Below are 24,551 nucleotides of genomic sequence, written 5' to 3' on the forward strand. Positions count from 1 at the left end.
GGACGCTCCAGAGGCCCTAATCCGTCTGTTAAAAACCACCACACCTGCGCTCCTCCCAAACGTAAGACGGTGATGAAATTTCGGAGGATTTTAGTCCTTCAAACAGTTTTCTGGTATTCAATGGCAATGTTGTTAGTATTCTCCAGTACTGTGTAAACAGATTTGGACACAATAAGTTCAACTTGCATATGAGCGTAGAAGGTTAAGTTAAGAAGCGCTAAACCCTATGCGCCTAAGGAGCTCGGCGCACAACTTCAATGCGTAACGCCACATTTCTCACCATTTTTCTCCAGAACAAGGTTCAGTCAAACTCTCCAGAGCAAAAACAACTCCAAGCGCCGTTCTTCTCCTTAAACACCCCCGCCCCGCCCGTTTGTTCTGTTGTAAGATACTTCCTGTTGTCTCCGTCGGGGTCCCTGCGGGTGTTTAGCTATGAGGTGAGATCTCAGTCCCTCTTCAATTTCTTCAGTCGCTCTTGGAAAATTGACTCCTTTTTTCTGCTTGCACCATAGTTCCTGGACTTCAAGCGAAGCGATCAACGGCATGTATATCCCGTCCGCTCTCCTGATTTTCGGTACTGCCATTGTGAAGAAGGAATGGCTTCCCTACGCAGTAGCTCTCGCCGCGATTTTGTCTGGGGGGAAAGTGTTTAGCAACAGTGAGTTAGAATCCCCTTTTCAGTATCTGGCATGCAGACCCCAGCTTTTCCTGGGCATTGGAGACGTTGCAGCCTAACAATGATTTTTTCTTCCCTTGCTTTTTCTACAGGACAACGGAAGGTTCTCAATCCCACCGAATTCCAAAACTTTGAATTGAAAGAGAAAACCATCGTCTCTCACAATGTCGCCATTTACCGCTTCGCCCTCCCGCGCCCTACAGATATCCTTGGTTTACCCATTGGTCAACATATTTCTCTCGCTGCAACTATCGAGGGCCAGACAAAGGAAATCATGCGATCTTATACCCCTATCTCTTCGGACCAGGAAGCAGGCTATTTCGACCTTCTTGTCAAGGCATATCCTCAAGGAAACATCTCGAAACATCTTGCTGGCTTGCGCATTGGCCAAACTATGAAGGTTCGAGGTCCGAAAGGAGCTATGGTTTATACCCCCAACATGGTTAAAAAAATTGGTATGATCGCTGGCGGCACCGGAATTACGCCAATGCTCCAAATCATTAAAGCTATTATCCGAGGAAGGCCGCGGAACGGAGGCAACGACACCACCCAGGTTGATCTGATATTTGCCAACGTCAACCCGGATGACATCCTCCTAAAAGATGAACTGGACCAGTTGGCGAAGGAGGATGATGGATTCCGAGTTTTCTATGTATTAAACAACCCACCAGAAGGCTGGGAAGGTGGCGTTGGCTTCGTTACTCCAGATATGATCAGGGTCAGTCTCAAGCTGTTGGTGCTCTAGGATTTTGTCCCTCGCTTTCTTCAACATTTGCTTAACTAAATACTTTTCTTTTTTTTAGGCCAAACTCCCGGCTGCCGCGCCCGATACAAAGGTCTTGATCTGCGGACCACCTCCCATGGTTAGCGCCATGAAGAAAGCAACTGAGTCCCTGGGATTCAAGAAGGCTGGACTCGTTAGCAAACTAGAGGACCAGGTATTTTGCTTTTAGTCACCAGATGTACGGGATTGGATTCGGCCCGGCAGTGGAATGATGGAGTTCTTTGGCGACTGTTAGGAATTGTGTCGTACCCTCATAGCTTTTCTCTGTTCAATTTGAGCGCATGGCTTTGATCCTGTTTTTAGAAACTTGCAATAGAATGGGGGAGTCTTGATCTTAGATCTAGCGCTGATGATCGCTTCTGGGAAGCAGGATTTCAACACAAAAGTTACTAGTACTAGTACATATGGGAGAGTGGATAATTGACATACGAATAGCCAGTTATAATCCCCCCGTTATACCCGTTTCATTTAAGATTCTATGGAATTTTAATACGCTGCTTATCATAAATACATACCGCAAGGTAGAAGTCCAAATTCACAATGAATCCTTGTCTTGATATTAAATATTCTGCCCGTATCAGTCATTCACCGCCTTCCCCACTGCGAGTAACTTTTTGAGCCCGCAAGTCTAAAGAAAAGTTGCGAGACAAAACCCAAAGACGGTTCAAGAATAAACCCCAAGAACTAGCGTATATGCGCCAGCCAATTTTTTACGGCGCACTCTTCATTCCGAAATCTATATTTCAACCGTACTATGCCCCGGTACTTAACAAGGTAGCCCGGTTTTCTACCCTCCGATTGAACTGCTCACCCTTCCCTAAACACCGTGCCCTCTCTTCCAGCACACCCCGCGATACTTCCTTTTCACCACAGAACCAGCATCAACGCTTCCGTACAACCATGACGGCAGATTCGGCGCCCACCGTGGCCCAGCTTTCAATTCACTCCACCACGAGTGAGGTGTCCAAGTATCCAAATTGCTACCCCGCTGTCAACCCCGTCGACACATACCGCGTGCATGTTGCGGAGCTCGTAGGGGCGGCGCTTGGGATTGATTCTCTGTCTGTGTACCCCAAAATACAATGGACAAACTCTCTAGATAAAGGAGATTTAGTTCTAGCGGTATGGCTTGGGCACACATAATAGCAATCAAAAAAAATATATCTTGACCTGGCTCTCATAGCTAATTTTTATTTTTCTATTTTCTGCTTGCTTCCCCTCCTACTCTAGGTCCCCGCTCTACAAATTAAAGGCAAGAAGCCAGCAGAAGTTACGGCACAGATTGTGGAAAACCTTCCTCCATCAGACCTCATTGGCACACCTGTTGTCTCAGGCACACATATACAGTTCTACTTCAAGCCAGAACCCCTCACAAAAACCGTTATCAGCTCCATTCTGAAGAACAGAGCAACATATGGCACAAACGCGAACGTCGGCCTTCGGGATCCTGCTGACCCGTCAAAGGGCAAGAAGAAAATTATTGTCGAGTTTTCATCTCCCAATATCGCGAAGCCGTTCCATGCTGGCCATCTCCGAAGTACGATTATCGGAGGCTTCTTGGCCAACCTCTACACTGTAATGGGATGGGATGTGATCAAAATGAATTATCTTGGTGATTGGGGAAAGCAATACGGTCTCCTGGCAAACGGTTATGAAAAGTATGGAAATGAGGAGGAGCTGATTAAGGATCCTATTAATCACTTGTTTGATGTCTATGTTAAAATCAACAAGGACGTGGCCGAGCAGGAGGTTCCCATTAAGGAACTCAAAGAGCAGATTAAGCAAAAGAAAGAAAATAATGAGGATACCACTGAGTTGGAGAAGGAGCTGCAAGCCAAGGTTGATGTCAGCTATGATGAAAAGGCGCGTCGGTATTTCAAGAGCATGGAAGACGGTGATGAAGGAGCCCTCGTGCTCTGGAGACGATTCCGCGACTTGAGTATTGAGAAGTACAAGGAAACCTATGCCCGCCTCAATATCGACTTCGATCGCTACTCCGGTGAATCGCAAGTTAAGCCTGAAAGCCTTGCCAAGGCATATGAGGCCATGGCAAAAACGGGAGTCTCAGAGGAGTCTGAGGGCGCTGTGATTGTCGATTTTGCTAAGCATGGGGCGAAGAAATTGGGCAAAGCGATTGTGGTTCGAAAGGATGGCACACCCCTTTACCTGACTCGAGATATTGCAGCCATTGTCGAGCGAGATGAAGAATTCCACTTCGACAAAATGCTCTACGTCGTTGCCGCCCAGCAGGATCTCCATCTCGCGCAGCTATTCAAGGTCACCGAGCTTGTGGGTCGGAAAGATCTAGCGAACCGATGCCAACATGTCAATTTCGGTATGGTTCGGGGAATGAGCACTCGTAAGGGTACTGTTAAATTCCTCAACGATATCCTCAAGGACGTTGGCGAGAAGATGCACGAGGTGATGAAGAAAAACACTGCCAAGTACGAACAGGTTGCGAATCCTGAACAGACAGCTGATATCTTGGGAATCACGTCGGTGATGGTCCAGGATATGAGCGGTAAGCGGTATGTCGATAAACATCCCCCTCATCCCTCAATATTGCTTTTCAAAAAAGGAAAAATCGCTTAAATTCCCCTCTCGTACCTACTTCCTAACATACCAGTAATCCACAGAATCAACGGCTACGAATTCAACCTAGATGACATGACATCCTTCGAAGGCGACACTGGCCCCTATCTCCAATACGCCCACGCTCGCCTCTGCTCCATGACCCGCAAAGCCGAAATTGACCCTTCCGAGCTGAGCTCCGCGAACCTCAGCCTCCTCACCGAGCCCCATGCGATCGACCTGATCCGGCTACTCGCGTCCTGGCCGGACGTCGTGTTCAACACGACCAAGACGCTCGAACCCACGACTATCTTAACGTACCTTTTCAGAATGACGCACGTGCTTAGCTCGGGCTATGATGTGTTGAAGGTTGTTGGGAGCGAGCCTGAGCTGAAAAAGGCGCGTATGGCGATGTATGACTGTGCGAGACAGGTTTTGCATAACGGGATGCGGTTGTTAGGGTTGAATCCAGTGGAGCGGTAAGATTTTTGCATCACACTCCTTTTTCCCGCTTCCCCTTCTGTTACGCCATAGTTATGTTCTTCCCAGAATGATAAAATGTATATATATATTTGCCTTTGCTAATTGACATCCTTCCAGAATGTGATTTCCCTATTTCTTCCGCCCATTCCTGGCACATTTCCGGGTAACGATCTCGCTTTCAAAGGCGGAGGCAAAGAAGTGCAACCAAACCAAAAAACACAAGAGCGTCTTTCCTCCCTCCCGAGGTTACCAGTATAGCTAAATTATCGGCTCGCGAGTCTTATTATCTTATTATCTTGTTCTGGCATTTTCTCTGTCCAATCTTGCATCCTTCTCACCCATGCCGTCCATAGTACTCATCGCAGCTACTAGTTAGTAACTATACTAGAAGAATTATCCAGCTAGACGAAGAAAAAGATATCACCCATCTCAAACGTTATCCCAAGTTCCGCTAACTGCTGTAAACTTTCGTTAAAGCTGCTGAATCATCGAGCCGTAGAATTCCCCTCGGCGGTAATTAAGATTCGAGAGACACCCAGCCAAACCTTTCACTATAACCACACTGTCCAGTTGGCTTGCAGAATGCATTTAACCGGCGTTGAAACGGCGCCTATCTGTCACAGATACATACATAAGCTAGAATAACTGCTACAAACTAACTACATATCAAATAGGTCTCCAAGAATACGCTCAGGACATGTCTGGGGGACTCCATTTCTAAAGTATTGCCCCTGGGTCTGGTTAATACTAGTAGGCAGGCTCTGGTATTGAACTTATCCAATCCAATCCAGTCAATCCTCCCACCTAACCTACCATCCTTGCCCTTGGCTCTACGCGTTGGATGGTATCCTGATGGGCGTGGTGCGATAGATCGCAGAATGCACGCAACGGCGGACCCATCTACATTGGATATCAATAAGCGCGGCCTTTTTCTGTAACGGCTGTCGCATATGATCTCATCCCCCCGCACTCCCTCAACTACACGAGAATTGGAAACACAATTTTTTTCTGGGAGGCCCTGGCGAAGCGTGGCGCTGGAGAGCGCATTCTTTGCTAGACAGCCAGCCAGCCCGCCAAGAACAGTGGTCATGAAAAAAATGCGGAATGTGGGCGAATGTTGGGTTGCCGTCTCCTTGGGGCCTCTGGTGGTGTCTTTTTTTGCAACGATTTTCGCAATTTTTCAACTTTTTGTCAAACTGCCCTACCCCTCCCCCTCCCACCATTACGGCCCAATGGCGTGCCCGATCGCCCATCCCTGCCGGGTGCTGGGGAGTGTCAGCAGGGATGATGACGAGCAATTCCTCCTCTGATTTTGCGCTGCGGGAGCTGGATCTGGCTTTTTGGCGGCATTGGGGGAATCCCATGATTCATCTCGGATTCCAGTGTGTCAGTCAGTCAGTGGGGTGGGATGGCGGGAGGGGGTACGGAGTATACTGATCGAGGTTAGTAGTGAAGAATTGAGTGGGCATATACGCTACATTTTCAAATATGCTTTTAGGATGCTTTTAGAAAGTCAACGAGCCGACTATTTTTATCTTATTTTTATTCTATTTTCCTATATTTTTGTCGAGATCTAGTTAACTATCCCACCAACAAGACCAGCGAAAGCCGTTCTTCTCCCTGCCGGATGCTAGTATCCTGCATATCCAACTGCCCGTGATCCGTGATCTGCGATCCACGATCCATTCCACAATACAAGTAAGTACTAGTACTTTTCATGTTGTCTTCCATGCTCGCATACAGTGGCTGGTGAGATGTTGATGTGCAGGCACGGCTGCTACGGAGGATATGATCTCTGAAGGGCGGCCGATAAATCACGATCCCTCCATACTTCCAGGTCCCTCCCCACGGCCCTCCACGATTCTCTTCCGCACCCCCAACGAGACAATGAATGCAATCCCATCTCGAAACCCATCCGGGCTTCAAAAGCGGAAATTTGATTGCTGCCAGAGGGGTGTTTTTTGGAGTATGCATCAAAAAAAAAAAAAAAAAAGAAAGAAAGAAAGAGAGAAAGAAGAAGGGAACCAAAAAAAGGTCAAGTTGCCCTGCCCTTGATGCGACTGTGGTCAACCCCTCCCCCTCTACTGAGGAGAGCCTACATCCCTTACGTCGCCGCCGCCCCTCCATTGAATTTTTTTTTTCTTTTCTTTTTTCGTCATTTGCTGTTTTTCCCGTTTCCTTTTCTCCCTTTTTTACCTCCCCCCCTTCCTCCTCCGTGCGCGCGATGCCCAATGATGACGCGATTCTACCTTCAGCTTGCCGAGTCACGCACATGTGCCTGCGTATACTGGCACCATAACAATCCGTTTCCGGCTGCGTAGGAGAGGAGGCGCAGCTGGTGTATGTGTGGGCAGTGTGATTAAACAGAGGTGCCAGAGACACACAAGTAGGGAGGGTTTTTTTTTTTTTTTTTTTTTTTTTTTTTTTTTGGAAAAAGGCAGCGATTCTTTACTCTGGCAACTGGATAGTTGGAAATTGCAATGGGCAGACTACGCAGATTGGGCGAATTTTGAAAAAATCCTAGCCTGCTTTTGAGATTATTCCTTTTATACCAGTATTTTGCTTAAATCTTAGATGAACAATAAACAAATGCAGAGAGCCATGGATCAGAAAGTCTACGGTAACTCTAAGAAATCGAGTAAGTAAACAACAAACCTTGTAACTTTATAATAGGGGGGATATCATGGTTGTGGTTGTTTGTGAGTAACTTACAGAGTATGCTTAGATGATGAATCATGATGATGATGGTGATGATAACAACAACAATAATAATAGAAATCCTGGGACATGAGGAGATGTTTCAGCAGCCGTGATGATGCGGGTATTTATTCGCTGGTGCTAGCTGCTGGTTGCTGCTGATGCAGGAATGCCAGGGATGGTTTTCAGGCATGTTTTGAAGTAAACCATGTCAATATACTCCGTATGGAGATGAATAATCTGAGTGAGAAGGGGGAAAAAGGAGAGGGAAAAAGAAGGATAAAGAAAATCCAAAGAGGGGCAGATCGGAGGATGACTTAAAAAAAAAAAAGGAAAAAAGAGGGAGCAGTTGAGGGATTGATGCCTGACGAGAAATTTCAATCTGTGATTTGCGATCGTGTTGTGCGCAGGCGGAGGAATAAATAGTCATAGATGAGGAACAACTAAGATACCTTCGAGGCCACTCCACGCTCTATGGGCTTGCAAGTCACTCAGATCCATCCCTCTGATACGAGCCTCTGTTGTGTGTTCATTTCTTTCTTATTATCCTGCCTGCTGTCCCCTTTTCTCTCCCTCCCTCTCCATCTCCCGTCGCTGTCTCCGTGCGAAAATATATTCTGGTCTCCGCCTCGAATCCCTCTCTCCCTCCCATCTCCCTCCCATCTACTACTGCTATATCTCCCTATCTCCCACTGCCTTCTTCGAATCTGCGTCGACCACAACAGCCGTCCTCGTCTTCGCCCTCGTCCTCGTCAGTTCTCCCTCGCCAACCACGACTCCCGTGCGACGCTCAGCTCTGCGCAACGCTCGCCCCCGAGCCGTTTCGCCTGCTCCAGCTGCATCTCCCGCATCGCTTTGCTCTCCCATCTCACGATTTCACCGTCACTCTCCCTCACCCTCCCAGCACTATCTAATCACCAAATCCGCCTTGTTCGTAGCCCAGTCCCTCCCGCTATCGACATTCCAACTGCCACCACCACACATAAGGAGAAAAACTAAGACGGGGATAGCGTCTTCTTCTTATCGCTCCCCACATCTAAACACACCCCCAAAACACTCTGAAATCGATCGATTTTCGATTTCATTTTTTTGCTGTCTCGCGTGGGTTATTTTGCATCCACAAACACATACACACACACACACACACACACACACACACACACAACACACTTTCTGGACGCTTTTTCCTTCAACTCTTCGCACTAAAACCTGCATTCCGACCAACCATTCCCTGGTCCTGAACCCCAGACTGTCCAACCGGATCTGGTGATCTCGGTTACCCCACTGCAAAAGACTCTCGCCTCCAACACAGGCTCAACACAGGCTCAACACACGCACCCGCTCCGCCAATTTCTCCCTCGTCGCCGCGAAATCTGGCTTTGGCTCTGATATTGTCGGATAGTTCTGTACATTAGCATCGCGCCCTCGTCATCCTGCTGGTCGCTACGTTGCTTTAATCTTCTCATCGGGTGCTTTTTTTTTTTTTTTTTTTGGTGTGGTCTGCTAAATATTCCCACTCCCGGTGCTGTGTGCATGTTCTATGTTCTTGCCTGCCCTTCTAGATAAAGAACAACAGAACAACGTGCAAGCCCTTAACCATCGAAACATCAAGAGGTTCGTTTGTTAAGGAAGAATAAAAGATAATTATACAAAGGGAAGAAGAAAGTTGACATTACCAAGCCCACGATCTTTTGTCGCCTTCTTCCGTCCCGCTGGCTACTTAGTTGTCAGAACTTGGGTCTGCAGTCCTCACACCTCTCCGACTATTCCTTGCAGACTTCGATGGAGCACTTGACCGCCTCAGTGGATTCCCTCTCAGAGCTGAAATTCAGAGCCACTGTGTATAGGTGAACAGATTTCGCCTAGTCCTGCGTCAAGTTTTGCCCTACTTTCCTTTCATTAATTTATTGCTTCCTTCCTTTCCTTTGCTTTCTTTTCTTTTTACTCTCCTTTTTTTTTTTTTTTTCGATACTCTCCTTTCGTCGTTAGCGATAATACAGAACGGCGTTTATTTTTTGAATAACAAAGGGGAGGAAAAAAAAAAGGGAAAAAGGGGAGGAAGAGAAAAAGAAAGAAAACAAACAACAAGTGGATGCGAGAAGATAAGAGAAAAGAGCAGTCGACGGAACCATATATACTAGTATATATATTCACCCTTTTGGGGTTTCTCAAGGGAAAACAACTTAGGTAATTTTCGCGCTAGCGTCGAGGTGTTTGTTGGCAAATCGAAGCGTCAGAACATCAGGGATATAAAGAGAGAACAGCGTTGCCACGCAGCTGGCCTGGTTGAGAACGATTCGGCCGTTCGTCTATAGTCCCAGTCTGGGTCGGGATTCATCGAACCAACGGCGCCCTCCCGAGCGAGCCAAACCTGCAAGCCCCGCCAAACTTTCGACAGTGGAGTCATGGCCGCCAGGACTTCTCAACAATCGTACGCTGCCTTCTTCGAAGACTTTGATGAGGATGCCAACGTTACCATACCAGAGACTCGCACCGTTGCCAACGTTGCCGCCAAAAGGTCGAAGGCTGATCCTCAACAGTCAGGCACTAGTACGGACGGTGCGAGCGACTCTGGATACTCCAGTCGAACGGCAGCCACTGTTGGCAGTGCTGATTCACTACCCACTGGAAAGAGAAGCCCTCCTTTCGTCCAGTTGGACGCTGTCATCGCCAATCGGGATATCGAACGCGTGAGAGGCCGTCCCGACGATAGAGAAAGGGAGAAATCAAAATCTAAGGGGAAGGACAGGCAGTCAAAAGAAACAAACTCCTCTACTTCCAACGGAACTACTAGTACAATTCACGTTCCCAATATGCGGAGAAGTTCCAGCAGACCTGCTCCCAAGCGGTCCTCGTCTAAGGCAAGAAAGTGGGAATCTACCCATGGACGCCATGCTCCCGACACCTGCCCAGATTGTGACCAGTATGGATACCACAACGTCTCTATGGGAGCCCATCCACTTCCCGACCCTCACCCCGTGGATTACGGTTCCTACATGCATCCCCAATCTCACGGTTATGACATCCCCCCATCTCCGCATCCTCAATCATACCATTACCCACCCGTTGCTACTCAGGAAATTGTATCATCCCGTCGCGATCGTTCGAATTCCTATCACCAGAGTCGGCCCATGAGCTACCACGCAGGGGCCATGCCAGACATGAATATGTACATGCATATGACTCCTTCAACACCTGCTTACGAACAACAACATGGGCCCCCGATCTCTGCCTCTGCATACGCCCACTACATGGCTCCTTATAATATGCCCAATGGCCCTGTTGCCCCTCCCCACCCTTCTCATATGTCATATGAATCCGCCCCGCCACCTCCTTTCGAACGGCCTCGAGCAGCATCCACCTCGCGATCGCCCGAAAAACCGACTGGGAGAAGAGGTTCAATGTACGGGACCCCAGTGGTGGAATACCCGTCCTCACCGGGCTCTGCATCGCAGCGATGGATTGCAGCGACAGCCTTCCTCACGGGAAGTTCGTGTTTTCCGTGAGTCAGTGTCTCAGCCTTCAACTTACGACCCCGATGAGGATTTTTACCGCATGCCTCCCCCCCCACTCCCCAAAGGCAAACCCCCGTCTCAGGTCATCATTCCCCCTCGTCGACCATCTGCCCGCAAAGCGTCCACTTCAACATCCACTCCGACCATGTCACGACGCCCAGAAGGCATCGATATGGATGACCTTCGTGCAGCCCTTCCTCCAACCCGAGTCGGCCGGAAAATGTCCAGAGAAGCCGTCCTGTCCGAGCGACGACCCAGCGCGCCTGGGAAAGCAGGCATCAGAACCTCCTCCTACCACGATCCTGGGCGAGCGGCCCGCATCTCGATTGAGAACAGCCCGTCGCCGCCGCTCATCAGTCTATGGCGTCGAACAGACCAAGGACCTCGACCAAAAACAGCGCGAGGCAGAGGAGTACCAGTCCGCTCGCACATCACGCGCCACCCCGCTCACACTGGACAGTCTTGTGAAGTGTCGTCGCAGCCACCGCGCTGACAGCGATAGCGGCAGCCTGCGCACGCGCACAGACAGCAGCCGCGGCAGCGACGCCAAAACCAAGAGCGCCATCAGCCGCCCCGAAGACGACGAGATCACGGTGATGATTGGCGGATTGCGCATCGGCGTGTCCAAGGACCATATCGATCGCCAGGTTATCAATCTGAGGTCCGGCGAGGAAGGGTCTCTGGAGCTTAATATCGAAGGAAGGAGGCCGAAGCGGTACTTCCTCTCGCGCTCGGAGTCGCTCAGTGGTACCGGTGGCGGTGCTGTGCGGAGGGAGATCGAGGAGAGTCGCCGCCTGCGCCACGATTCGTCCTCTGATCGCGCGAGTAGGCGCTCCAGTCGCTCTGGGTATAGTGGAAGAGGACTTCTGGAGTCGTGAAACCGCGGCAATATATATATATAGAGATATATATATATATATATATCTCTGCGCACGAATGTAGTTTTGCTACTCTACTGTTTTAACTGTTTTTTTGCCCATGTTAAAAAAAAAATTTCTTTCTTTCCTCAAGGAAGAGAAAAGAATGAATTGAAAGAATCGATGAATGGGGAAACGGGGAACAAAAATGGCCTGTTGGCAAAACATCAAAATGGGAGGCTTAGGTCGGTTTTCTTTTTTCTCTTCTGGAAAACCTAAAAGTTTTTTTTTTTACTGAAGGGAAAGAAAAAGTTTTCTTTTCTTTATTTTGCGATATCCACCCTTCCTCCCCTGTTTTTTGTTTATGATTTGAACGCGAGCAATGATACCGCAAAGAATGCATGTAACTGGAACCCTTCTTATTGATTTTATTTTCTCGTTTTACTCGACTCGATTATGACATGCCTCCTGTGATTCTGTTTTTGTCCTTTTCTTATTTTTCTTCTTCTCATTTCAAGCGACACGTTTGCCTTGCTCTCCTCTTCCCCTTATTCTAACCATCCCTTCTTTATTCTTTTTATTCACTTTTTTTTGTTTTTTTTTTTTTGTTTTATTTTTTTTTTGACTTCTGCTTTTTTTCAACTCACTTGTCATGATATATTGTCAGCTCTCGCTCATGCTCGTCTTTTATTTACATTTTTTTCCGGATTTTTTTATATCGCCAGCTGGGCTTTTTATTTTTTTATATATTTTTTATTTTTTTTTTTTTGCATAGGTACATTATGATTGGATTTTGGATGTTCACTTTTCCCACCCCCGTTTCACCCAACCCCTTGTCTAACTTCCCTCTTCCTCCCCTTCTATCAACCGTCTAAAATATATCATGCCTCCACTATTATCCTGTTTTTTTCTTTGTCACATTCCGCCGTTCGTTTCCCCATTCTCCCCATATTCCCCCATTAGTTTATTACCTGATTCCTTATGTTGTAACTCTCTTTTGTCTAAGCGCTGGCGGATGTTTGAGTCATGATGGTTAATGATCTGTACGATGTTCTACGATTCTTTTTTTTCTTTTCCTTTCTCTTCTTTCTCCCTTATTGCAATCTATGGCGATGCTTTTTCCCGTTTCTTTCCTTTCTGGCCTTTATTTCTGTTCCATCCTTATTTAACTAGCTCTTTTTATACCATCGTGCGTTCCTCCTTACCCGCTAACCTTGTCACTCATCCCCGCGTATTTTGTTACTTTACTCCATTATCCTCCGGCCTCTCATGCCGTAAAAATAACCTTTATCTTTATTCTTCATATTTCATTTCTTTTTCTTTCTCCAATTGCCTCACAAACGAACCACAGTAAACAACAACAACAACAACAACGTTAAGAAGCAAAAAAAAAAAAAAAAAAAAAAAAAAAAAAAAGAGAGAGAGAGAGAGAGAGAGAGAGAGAGAAAAAAGAAGTAAAAAATCGCCGTCATGGTTATTTATCTCCAATCGATGAGCCATTATCACCACGACCTAATTATTTTAATATGGTCTAATACCCACCCCACCCCATCGTGCGTTGTGTTTGTGTGCCATGCGGCATATATATATATATATATATATATATATTCTCTCTCTATCTTTCTCTCCTCTTTCTTTTCTTTCCTTTCCTTTTATCTTTTGTTTATTTTTGCTTCCCTTGCCTAACTTTACCCAGCTAAGTTAGTAGTTTCCCCCTTACTGTTTGGTGCTGCTTCTGTTTTTTCTCTTTCCTCGTACATATTTTCCTTCGCGCTCTTTGTACAGTACAATCTAGGTAAGTTAATGTTTTTACTCGTAATTAATCTTTTTCTTTCCCATTTTCCTCCCACCGCTTCTTTTTCTTGCTTGACAAAAATTTTTTTTTCTTCTTTCCATCCGACGTAAATTAATTATAGTTAGCACAGTTGGATATGCAATTAGGTTGATAACGTTAATCCCGCGAAGGCGATAGACTTCCCGCACTTTCCCCACAAAAACAAGCCGTGATCCAAGGATCCACCGCGCTAACTAAATATGGATAAGTCCGCATTCATCTCGTGCAAAATCTAGTTTCGCTGACATAAGCCTCGTTGTCCTGCGCAACGGAGGGATGTAAACAAAAAAAATGCAGGCGGCTGGGGATGCGATGAGGTCACTCCCAGCCTTCGATCCGTGGCGGGACTTGAGCGAAAGACTGTGCTTCCTCCTCGTTTTTGCTTCCATTCTGACCTTCGGTGGAGGGAAGGGATTTTTATTTCTTTGATATATCCTGTTGGTCATTTTCGTTGCTGTATTTATTGCTTCACATCCCGGCTAGCGGAACGTACTCCGATCTGCCCACCGATGCTCCAGAGTGACCTCCTTGTCGACAGAGAAACCCCCTTTTTTATGGCAGAAACTATATGAGGCGAAAGAAGGATAATATTCACTGAGATCGACGCGCTGCCTGACTGATTCCCTCCCAGCCTGAGCTGGTTTGGGTTCAGCTCGGGACTGTTGGCTGAGACCGTTTGGAGAAGACGAAAAGTTGCCTGCTTGACAAAAACGCGACCTGTGTGCGTGCAGCAGCACCTGTATTTTCGGGAAATTTGGCTCGTCGGCATGCGTGGTCATCAATCACACACTCAACACACACACAAATTCTCTCTAGCTTGAAATCAGTAACCGAACCAAGCCACGGGTAGCCATGGCTCCCTTTTCCCCGAACGCCAGAGAAGTATCGGGCGACTATCTCACGACCCTCGTTAAACGCACAACATCGCATAACTTCCCCATCTCCCAACTCCGCCAGCGCGAGCTCTCCCATCGGATTACAGAGAGAGCCCATCCCCTCGCCCCGCGCGCTGAGCATGAATCAAACCCAGTCCAGCCCAGTCGAGGCATCGTTAACCCCTCCAGCATAAACATGGGAGGCCTGATGGCCCTTTTCGCTATCATAGGCGCCGCGTTCGTGCTGGCTGGCATTTGGTTCTTTTTCTGGGCGAAGAATGGCGGCTTTGTCTGGCGCAAAGGTGACTGGGAAGAATACAAGTCCACAGTACTACGCCGGAAGGACTCTGATGGCAGGACTCTCAGCAACGCCACCAAGAGCACAGCTCTAGGCGGTGGGAGTGTTGTGGGTAAGGGCTATGGCGATTACCATAGTAGCACCAATGCTGCGACCACAGTTGATGGCTCTGTCGTATCGGGCGAGAAGCCGCGGCGCAAAGGCATCAGGGAGACCGCCAAAGAGAAATTGTTGCGGAGACGGAGGGATGAGGAGTGGGAGGGCGGTGCAGATGAAGATATGCGCGCATACCGCCATGAGAAACCTGCGAAAGTAGGTGGGCTGAATCGCGAACCGGACGGCGAATACCATTCCTCGGACTACACAACCTCCAACGGCCGCGATGACAGCTAGTGGGGCCAGAGCGAGGCGCAGACACATAGTGACATCGGCTCACTGCCCGGCCACGAGTCGGACCGACATCACTCGCAGCGCCAACGAAACGCTTCCGGCTTTTCCTTCACCACCGGCGAGGACGATGTCATGACGGTCGCCACGGAGGAACAGCGATTGCATAACCATGCGCCCCTTTCCTCCGGACATCATGACAGCAGCCACCACCACCGCCACCAGCACCGTAGCAGCCACGGTTCCGACGCGCCATCTACTTCAACCCGCCCACGCGGGCCGCGCCCAAACGCTCCTGCTCCTGCTCCTGCCCCTGCTTCTAGTCGGTTGCGCCAGTCGAATCCGCGCAAGCGGGAGCGCACCGCGATGCCGGGCAGTTATGCGGCGCCGCAGGATATAGCTTCCTCGACACATGGTTCGGACTACACGTATGAGCAGGTGAGCCTTGCGGAGCCGGATACCGGCACGGGCACAAGGAGTTACCATCATCCTATCCCGGGTTTGTCGAAGGGGTATCGGCGTACTGCTGATGGAGGGCGAGGCGGAGGGGGAGGAGGGAGGGGAAGGAGAGATAGTTTGAGTGACAGTGAAGGGGAAGATTATGATAGTCGGATATCCTAGGGGGTAATGCGTTTCCAAATCTTTTTTCTCTTCTTCGTTTCTTTCATTTTTTTTTTTTGTGTGTGTGTGTGTGTGTGTGTGTGTGTGTTTTACTTGAGTTGGTTTATCCATTTTACTTGATTTTCGTTTGGTTCATGGCAGGATGGGGCTTTTTTTTTGCTCTTGTCATCCCTTACTCTCTCTTTTTCCTGCTTGTTTTCTCTCCTTTATGTAGTTATGTATGTACATATGAAGGAATTGACTTATGTATGATGATGGAAATGGAAATGGATAATACGATAGCAAATTGTTGTGGATATGGGGACAATATATGCCCTCAGCGCACGTTGGTCTGGAATACCTCACGACGCAGGTGTTTAGTTTAGCACGCTATCTATCTATCTCCCTTGGATTTCGGCTTCATATAGAGGCTTCGATGCTAAAAACAATGGAATATGATATTTCAAGACAAGCCTGCTTGCTGTCTTCTTCTGTTATAAAAGTATATTCAAGCAGTTGTTTTTAGATGGTTGTAAACAGTAGTAAAGATGCACTCAGACGTATCCAGCATGATATCAGCACTAAGCCTCTCTAATCTAATCTAATTTAACAAAGGCCCACGTATCTTTTCCTTGGGAGAAGAGTTGAGGAAGTAACCACTGGCCTACTCGACACATCCTGTAACAGCTTTCCATGAGGGGTTCTTTAGGCCGTGGATTCCATTGGCGTTGGATAGTGCTTTTATTAAAACAATAGAGATCGTAAGGGCATAAGCAATTTCTTGTAGGGAAATCCACGGGCACGCCATCGTAGCATGCCTGCCAATATAGCATTGGCTGAAGATCCACTGTGACGGCTTGGCCTGCTCAAGGAAGTTTGATGTCGTCAGGAGATCATGCCGCTTTGATGCGATAATACGACGACGATTTGACATCCTCTGGTAGACTTCAGGGTGGCTGGATTTGCTGGGATGGGGGAGGGGTGCACAACTTAAAAGTGATAGAGTTGGTAAAATAGTATACAGGCTGATATCGTAGACAGGATTTCACCCGATATAGCTGAAAGTTTTGCATACCCCAGGAGCCTAGAGCTCCATGGTAGCAAGCTTGCTGTTTTGCTACCACGGCTGATCGGTCTGGCGTCTTGATTTTATATCTTGAAAGTAATTGTGCAGTATTGCGCGACTCGCCACTGCTGAAGTATGGTGGTATCCTGAAGCTCATCACAGATATCTCTATTTTAGTTCTTCAAACCGAGAGCCATGGAAGTTGTCAGGCTCAGCATTGGGAATCGTGCCATCGGTTAAGGGTAAGAAATTTCAACAAGGATTAGCCTCCGCCAACAACCTTAGGATCGCTTCAGCCCAGAGAAGTCTCGATAACTTGATTGTCTTCTTGTTACTGAGTGCATATGGATTTGCTGGTTCAAATTGTCGAAGGTCTTCGCTGCCGGATTTCAGGGGTGATAGGGAACGTCGACTTTGGTCAAGCACACGGTGGATTTGACGGCAATCGTCTAGATACTCATATCCATAGGATAAACAAAGTAGTCAATGAGAGGCTATGCTCAAAGCCAACGCTGTAGGTATCCCAACAGGCAAGTGTTGATCAAAGTCCACACCAGCATCTCACCGGCGTCTTCACATCCTAGCCGCCTCAAGGACCGCCGCCGCCCACTGAAAGAAATCAGGACGAACTTTGAACTGCTCAGCTATTCTTACCTCATTTAAGTACACACAGCAACTATTCCGTCCACCCCTTGACTCTTGAGTCTTGAGGACTAATACTAGTAACTTTGAGTGTGCAGCTTGAAGAGAAGCTTTGAGCATCGCTGAAAGTTTTTCCGGCCGAAACGCCTCACCGTTTAAAGTTTTACCCGAATCTTCAATACGCAACATCATCTCGTCTTAATACGTTATTGATTCCAATCTTCAATATTCAAGTTGTTATTATGGATTATAATGAGCTTTTAGGCATCACACACAGTGATGATGATGGAGCCAGCGACCATGATGACGATTTCAAACACCGGGCAACTGAGGGTAAGGGCTACACTATAAAGCGGTCCAGGACAGCAGAGTCACACGGATCGGACAACCGCAACTCCGATAACGAACACGGGGAAAAGCAGTCACGGACAGATCTCCATGTCAAGAGGCGGAAGCTCAACAGGGAGATGGCCGAAGCAGCCTCAAGCGAGGAAGACAATCGCAATCAAACCAAAGCCATTGAACAGGACATAGATTTAGCCCCTTCAACGACGACCAAATCGCTAGAAGAGAAGACAAAGCCACGCAAAGCGCCCAAGAGTAAGAAAAGAGGCGTGATCTACTTCTCTTCACTTCCGCCGTATCTCAAACCCAGGGCTTTGAAGAATCTCCTACAAGCTCGCGGCTTCGAACCGATCACAAGAATCTTCCTTACGCCATTAATGCCGAGCGATTCACGCCAGAAGGGGAACAAACGCAAGACATATTCAGACGGCTGGGTAGAGTTTGCATCGAAGAAAACAGCTAAGATCTGTGCGGAAACGCTCAATGCGAGAACCATTGGTGGCCGCGGCTATTATCGCGACGATCTCTTAAACGTCAAATACCTACACAAGTTCGGCTGGGACGATTTGATGGAGCAGGTGCAAAGGGAGCGGTCGGAACGTGAGGCAAAGAGACGAATCGAGGATGCGCAAGCGCGGAAGGAGCAGAAGATGTATTTGGAGAATGTTGAGGCTGGACGAGCTGTCCAGGGAATGGCTAGAAAAAGGGAGGAGAAGCAAAGAGCATTAACTCAGGGTTCTAAGGACGACATGGCCGCAAAAGCTCCTGATATCCGACGACGTTTTGTACAAAATACTATTATTACGAGAGAGAGAGAGGATGGTCGCCCGATAGGTGAAGATACCAAAAGAGTGTTAGCTACGATATTTTAAATCTATTATTGCGAATTGGCTATAATTCAAAGGAGCAAGATAGAGTTGGAATAAATACCACTTAAAAACACAAGCGGAACCTCCATTCCCAACGGGAGTAATGCACCAAATCTTTTCGTTCTCATCTGATCGAACCTCTTCTCATCGCTGAGAAGCCCGCGGAACCCTTCGTCCTGATCGGATCACTTCGAAGTACTCGTCTTCATCATCCCCTTTGCTAGGAATGATGCTGATATCGCATTTCTTCGTCATCCGGTTCATGCAGTGTCTGTTTCGTGCAATGTGATTTGAAATAGACAATCATTACTTTGCCCACTTGCCCTTGAGCACGGCGAAGCACAGTTCAATTTTGAGGGGTCCCGAAAGGGCCTGTCATCAACGTGACTTGCAGATTGGATATTGTGGCCGTTCAGCGTTTCTATATTCCAACCCGCAGCATCAACGGTTTTGGGGCCAATCAATTACCAGCCGCGCTCGGACGTGCAGGAGATCAGCAATCTGATACTGAGCCTGTTCTATCCATCTGACATGTTCCATTTCAACTTCTTGCAAACGACAGAAGACTTGTAAAATTGTCTATGGGGGGGTGGTACGACTAAAATGTTGATTTTATAACAGCATCATCTCTAGCAATGGATATAGTAGTTTGATAACGGAACTTTACGATCTACACGAGGAAATAAGAGTAAGAGAAGTTGTACTATTTCGCTTCATTTTACTTTTCTTTGCCCATTTCAGTAGCTTTAGCTTTTGATAATCATTATTTTCCGCGGGTTTGGTGGTCCATTGTTTTCCCTTCTGTGCTATAGCTACTCTATTGCTAACAGCCACTATCGTGTTCCTGGTCGTCGCCTCCTTTGACGTCACCCTGATCAGATCTGGGATCACTTGCCATTGGACTGTGAAGGACAAGAATGAAAAGAATTACCTTGAGAGTGGACCGTAGAGATCCATTCCATTTCATACCGTGCATCGGAATCCCTGGAAACAGAGTTGAGATAACAAAAATTGCCAATCAACGGGATGTTATGTTTTTCCAATCACCAATCACACCCATAATTCATAATCCAACTTGAGAAATCCATGTGGATGCCAATGCGCTGGTCAACTAAACAGCGTATTCGTAATTCAGCGGGTAGGATTCATGCACAACATGCTGGGAACCGTATCAATACAGCATCATGACATTCCGTTACGTCCTGGGATAAGCAAGGAAGGGAGTGGCATCTTAGTTTCGCACTCCATTGATCTCGCCCGCAGTGCCATAGATATAGATTATGTTCGTCAGACACGGAGACTTATGCTGTTGTGCTGCACTCACTGCGGGGTTCAAGCCGGATTTCATCCGTAGCTCTTAACGGAGGTGTCGGAAAATGTAAGTATAGTACAGTACATCTGTAGGTACGATGTAGTTCACCAATGCAAGAAGTTGAGTAATTACAATTGAAACTAGATTTAAGATCTCCCATCTGTCAGTGGTGTGCATCGGAATTTCTTTGACAAAGAACCCACTCTCACGCACAGCGCAATCAAAATCTATGGCGTATCTAGCTCCAATCCACACATCTAGCTCCACATTTCAGGATTTGAGGCCGTTAGCGCCGGAAAAGCCCTAACTGTGTGGGGTTGGTTTTTGGATGGAATGTCATTTATTTCCTCACGCCAAATTCTCTCTTGCGCACTAATCTATGGTTGGCTAATCTAATCAGCAGGAAATGCAGCCAAGTCCTGGAGGGGTGGCAGTATGACTACGAATAAACTGCACGTCAGGGATTCCTGTCTGTCTAACGGATAGAGATTGGAATCAGGCCTGTGGTTGAGTGGAGCGATGTGTTGCACGGTGAGTGGGTGCACAAATGGTATATGAAAACGACGTCAGACCGGCTCGTCTCGGAGGCCAACCGCGCGCACCATTGAGATGATTGGAAATGAAATGGATAATCCATTTTGACTTTTGAAAAGTGGCAGCAGGAACTCAAGGTTCGGTGGGAATAAGGGGTCTCAAATCAGCGGGAGATATCATACATAGATGTTCACACGATTTACATATACCATAAATATTTGAGCATCAATACGAAACTAAAATAAAATAAAATAACACAAAGGTAAAGGAAAACAGTATGAAGGTGCTCCAAAATAGAGCGAAAATTGGAAATTTCCCCTCTCTAGTAAAATAATCATCAAATCAAAAACAAAGGTAAGAGGCAGAATATGAAGAAAGGGGTCCAAGGGAAGGTTGGAGTATATAGTAAAACGACTGGACTCGGCAGGAACCTGACTCAACTCTTTATATGAGAAGATGTAATCCTTGTAAGGGCGGTTAAATAAATAATAGGGTTCTGAGAAGGTCACTTAGGCCGTGTGTCCAGGCATAGCCAACACTCCGATATCTTGCTGCATATGCTCATCAGGGACGGTTCTGATCCCAACTGGGCTTTTTGCTCAAAACATGACATCCCACTGTGACATTCCTCATGGGCCGTTATATTATACTTGTGGCCTTTTCTCAAATCATGGCGACTCTCAGGGGTTTGCTTCCCCCAAGGGCGCTGACACCACATGGGACTCTATCCTTTGGTGGCGTTTTCCAGGCGAGCTGTTAAATTTCATGTTGATCCCTCTCAGCCTGTTCACTTTCTATCCTCATTATCGTGGTTATTGTATTTATTCTTATCAAATCGGTCGATGGCCTGCTGTAGCAAACATTGTGTCGGAACGGTGGTTAATCGTCCGAATATTGTCCCAATTACTGAATATCAATATAAACGAATAAATTAGATTCAACTGACTTATCTATCTAGAACTTGATAATTACAGAGAAAAGTAGGCAATATTTATAAGCATAAAATCTCTGATTACATGAACATAAGAATATTTCAGAAAGCTTTTAAACTTTGTAAAGAATGACTTTATTTAAGACAGTGCTAATTTATCAAGATAACATAAAGATTATCTTCTTACATACCCCCTTCAGTTGAATACTGTAAAGAATGAAACTGAATAGAGAATAATGATTAATGAAAGTGATAAAAATGATGTATGAGAATGTTGAATTTCTCTTGTTCAAAGTTGTTAAATTTTTATATTTTATTTTGCAATCTGATTGATAAAATCGGTTAACCAGTTAGTTATCCGTTTGCAATTTAGTTACATAAGCTTTCCCACTGATTCATATTGTGACAGGTAAATTCCTCTACGACGATCCGACTCAAAAACTTGAAGATACACTCCCATCTTTAGAGCCAAGGTACAAAGAACTACCTGAAGAGCGAAAGACTGCTCGGGAACTGATGAAGCATCTGTTCCTCAGCCATTGATGGGATGTCAGGTCGCGTAAGTATTTCTGCTCGGTCATGAATGCCTTTTGCCTAGAATGATTGAAGCTAAAGGCGGTTGGCTCGTAAACATTTATGCAGATCGACAGGAACTTGGATTGGATCAAAGAAAAGAGGAAGCCGTCGCCGTCGCCGTCGCCGTCACCCAATGAAACTCCTTGCCTACGAACCAATAATCCCCAGTTCGCCCTTTTTTTCTTTCTTTCTATAGATACGAAAACACAAAACAAAGCAAATTGCAACCATAGCTGCCATTCAAGGAGATATCTCGAAGCGCCGCAAATTCGTGGTTGGCGGTGTTTTCTACGCTGGGTTAAACGGGTTCTTCCTGCGCGAGTTGGCCGAGGAGGGATATTCTGGTGTTGAGGTCCGGGTTACTCCCACGGGGACGGATATCATCAGTACGTCCCACTGTACTTTATATGTGTTTCCATTTCTTTTCGTTTCTTTTTCTAGATTGCGAGATGAAGAAGGAAATAAAAAAAAAATCCGAAAAAGCCTAGCAACGGGTTTTGTTTTACTTGGGACCAAGCAAGCGTGGTAATTGAATATAGGAAACGGAAGCGATTGTACTGTAGTATTCTACATTATCACATTGAGCAAGCTATTAGGCATGTAAAATCACTTAACACGCGCCTACCCTGGGCATCCTAAGCGCGCGCCCATTACATGTCTATTCTTAGAATTTAAATATTAAATGTTTTTCTTTATGTATATCCATTCTGGGCCGGCCGACCTGGGTCTGTTTCTAACATAGAGTAATGGTTACAGGACTCTCCCTGGTCTATGACCGTTGACCGAAGTATCCTGTAGATACAGAACACTAGGTTCTGTGATAGACAAACTAGTACACTTCCAAACCTATGCTCTAACCTCCTGCTCGGAAGCGCTTAGAAAACACGAATTCGGAGATAGATTATGCCATGCGCTTGTTAGCAACCTTCATCGTTGAACCAACAATATTGAAAAGGTTGTTTGCCTCCCTCCATATTGAATCCAGTGGTAACTTGTAAAGAACATTTTCAGAATAGAAATGCAGAGTTGATGCAGAAGCCAATTGCTAATGTATTCTATTATAGTGAAAAGCCCCATGGGCTTGAATAGCATCTGCTTCAGAAATCAGTGATAAGGTCTGAATTTTATACCATGCAAAAGTGTGCGACGCAGTTCAGAACCCGAGTCTGATGGGGCTTCGAAGTTAGAGCCATTTCGTCAACCCAAGGGCTAAACCTTGGTTTGTGTAATCTTGGTGAACACCTTCCTTATTTCCTTTAAGAGAGTTCAGCGCTTCGACAAGCTCCAGTTGCTATATCCGATCCTGTCTAGGTATCGGTTTATGGAATAGTTGATCCCATCTACCCCAAGAATAATCAAGGTCCTGCGTGTTCGGAGTTCAAGTTGGGGCTAGGATATTGGTATCCACTGGAATCAATGTCAGTCCTTCCGCCGGGGGCAATTGTTCTCTGATATCTGATGCAGATGGGGAATCTTTTCCCAGAAGAGGGTCCACTAGAGAACACCGCACCGGATTGGCTCTTCTGCACGACTTATGAATCTATTAAGTCATCTCCAATTTCAAATGGGATGCTTTGTACAGTACATGTACAGTTCGATCAAGGATGGTGTTTGAATTAGTTCGACAAGGTCAAAACAACATGAAAACATCATCCAGATTGGATGGACGGCTACAAGCCCTCACCAAGAGATGCTTTTACATACAGGTAAAAGATTTAGAAGTTACCCGTGGAGTGTGTATTCACATTTTACCTGGGAAATTAACAAAAGGGAACTAACTCTTGTGCCTTTTAAGTCAGCCCTTCATAACATTGACAAGAATAGTTTGAAATCCGTCTTTTCAGCTTATGCCGTTATCGCAAATCATACGTTCAAGAATGAGATTGATGATGTTGTGGCTTTGCAAATTAATCGAGATGCCAGTTGTAGGGTTGAAGGCGCTGGAAGGATCGTCCAGAGTAGTGGCAGCAAGTAGCATCTCGCTGGGTAACATTGCACAATGTTTTGTGGTATTGGACATACGGTATCAATACCTTCCCTGTACCAACACCGAAAAATACCATAAGAATATCAGGGGCAGCATTTTCAATACAATACCGCGATTCGATCAAATATAGGACTCAATATGGGTAGCATGTGCCGGAACATCATTGCCATATAAACTAGAGTTGGTCTGATGGAGTGTGGAATGTAATTTATAGTGCATGTGCTATATTTGCCGAAGAGGGATATTCGGATTTACCACTCAGAGGGCGTGTGCTTGGAAGCACGAAGCATAACTCTGTTGTTGGAACTTTTCCCGCGGAATGGTCGGACGAACCAGCTTTCTCTACATTACATGGACTGAGAAAGACATCGGGAAACTCTGGAGAAGTGTTTCACGATCAAGGGGGCCGGGAGATTGACAATGAAGTGACCAGAAATGGGTAATGGGACGGGGATGCGGTCGTTTGAAGGACCAACGCCCCGGTCATCGGGTATATATGCTTTAGAAGTAGGTAGAGATGCATTATATATGCCGCCATCTTGCATGTGTATTGGGGGAAGGAAACATCATCCCCTTTTAGTGAGCTCTTGAACGTGCATGGCCAGGAAGACATCAACCGTGTCTTGGAAGAGGTGCCACAAGCGTCCTCGATGATTCGCGAAGCTGTATCTCTTGATCAGCTGCTCGATGTTTTTTTTTCATCGGTCATGAA

General features: G+C 46.6%; 8 protein-coding genes across 8 annotated transcripts; 7 read left to right on the forward strand and 1 right to left on the reverse strand.

The window, feature by feature from the left end:
• Positions 1–120: 120 nt before the first annotated feature.
• On the forward strand, positions 121–1,629 carry HCAG_03865 (hypothetical protein; the record flags this gene model as incomplete). The annotated part of the gene is made up of 4 exons (XM_001541717.1): positions 121–131; positions 513–658; positions 769–1,394; positions 1,480–1,629. 4 exons carry the CDS (start codon positions 121–123, stop codon positions 1,627–1,629), a joined length of 933 nt encoding a protein of 310 aa, XP_001541767.1.
• A 731-nt stretch (positions 1,630–2,360) lies between these two features.
• Positions 2,361–4,126, forward strand: HCAG_03866 (arginyl-tRNA synthetase; the record flags this gene model as incomplete). Its single annotated transcript, XM_001541718.1, has 3 exons — positions 2,361–2,582; positions 2,691–3,992; positions 4,097–4,126. The coding sequence occupies 3 exons, from the start codon at positions 2,361–2,363 to the stop codon at positions 4,124–4,126; spliced, it is 1,554 nt and encodes a 517-aa protein (XP_001541768.1).
• A 3,757-nt stretch (positions 4,127–7,883) lies between these two features.
• On the reverse strand, positions 7,884–8,078 carry HCAG_03867 (predicted protein; the record flags this gene model as incomplete). Its single annotated transcript, XM_001541719.1, has 1 exon — positions 7,884–8,078. The coding sequence occupies one exon, from the start codon at positions 8,076–8,078 to the stop codon at positions 7,884–7,886; it is 195 nt and encodes a 64-aa protein (XP_001541769.1).
• Positions 8,079–9,616: 1,538 nt separating this feature from the next.
• On the forward strand, positions 9,617–11,604 carry HCAG_03868 (predicted protein; the record flags this gene model as incomplete). Its single annotated transcript, XM_001541720.1, has 2 exons — positions 9,617–10,713; positions 10,755–11,604. 2 exons carry the CDS (start codon positions 9,617–9,619, stop codon positions 11,602–11,604), a joined length of 1,947 nt encoding a protein of 648 aa, XP_001541770.1.
• Positions 11,605–14,269: 2,665 nt separating this feature from the next.
• HCAG_03869 (predicted protein) lies at positions 14,270–15,598 on the forward strand (the record flags this gene model as incomplete). Its single annotated transcript, XM_001541721.1, has 2 exons — positions 14,270–14,902; positions 15,062–15,598. The coding sequence occupies 2 exons, from the start codon at positions 14,270–14,272 to the stop codon at positions 15,596–15,598; spliced, it is 1,170 nt and encodes a 389-aa protein (XP_001541771.1).
• A 1,929-nt stretch (positions 15,599–17,527) lies between these two features.
• HCAG_03870 (predicted protein) lies at positions 17,528–18,502 on the forward strand (the record flags this gene model as incomplete). The annotated part of the gene is made up of 1 exon (XM_001541722.1): positions 17,528–18,502. One exon carries the CDS (start codon positions 17,528–17,530, stop codon positions 18,500–18,502), a length of 975 nt encoding a protein of 324 aa, XP_001541772.1.
• A 2,513-nt stretch (positions 18,503–21,015) lies between these two features.
• Positions 21,016–22,963, forward strand: HCAG_03871 (predicted protein; the record flags this gene model as incomplete). Its single annotated transcript, XM_001541723.1, has 7 exons — positions 21,016–21,031; positions 21,094–21,230; positions 21,304–21,325; positions 21,813–21,835; positions 22,049–22,238; positions 22,609–22,629; positions 22,917–22,963. The coding sequence occupies 7 exons, from the start codon at positions 21,016–21,018 to the stop codon at positions 22,961–22,963; spliced, it is 456 nt and encodes a 151-aa protein (XP_001541773.1).
• Positions 22,964–23,492: 529 nt separating this feature from the next.
• Positions 23,493–23,827, forward strand: HCAG_03872 (predicted protein; the record flags this gene model as incomplete). The annotated part of the gene is made up of 2 exons (XM_001541724.1): positions 23,493–23,585; positions 23,648–23,827. The coding sequence occupies 2 exons, from the start codon at positions 23,493–23,495 to the stop codon at positions 23,825–23,827; spliced, it is 273 nt and encodes a 90-aa protein (XP_001541774.1).
• Between the last annotated feature and the right edge of the window lie 724 nt (positions 23,828–24,551).

This window comes from Histoplasma capsulatum, genomic scaffold (genome assembly GCF_000149585.1).
Source record: "Histoplasma capsulatum NAm1 scaffold_3 genomic scaffold, whole genome shotgun sequence".
Classification (NCBI taxonomy): Eukaryota; Fungi; Ascomycota; class Eurotiomycetes; order Onygenales; family Ajellomycetaceae; genus Histoplasma; species Histoplasma mississippiense.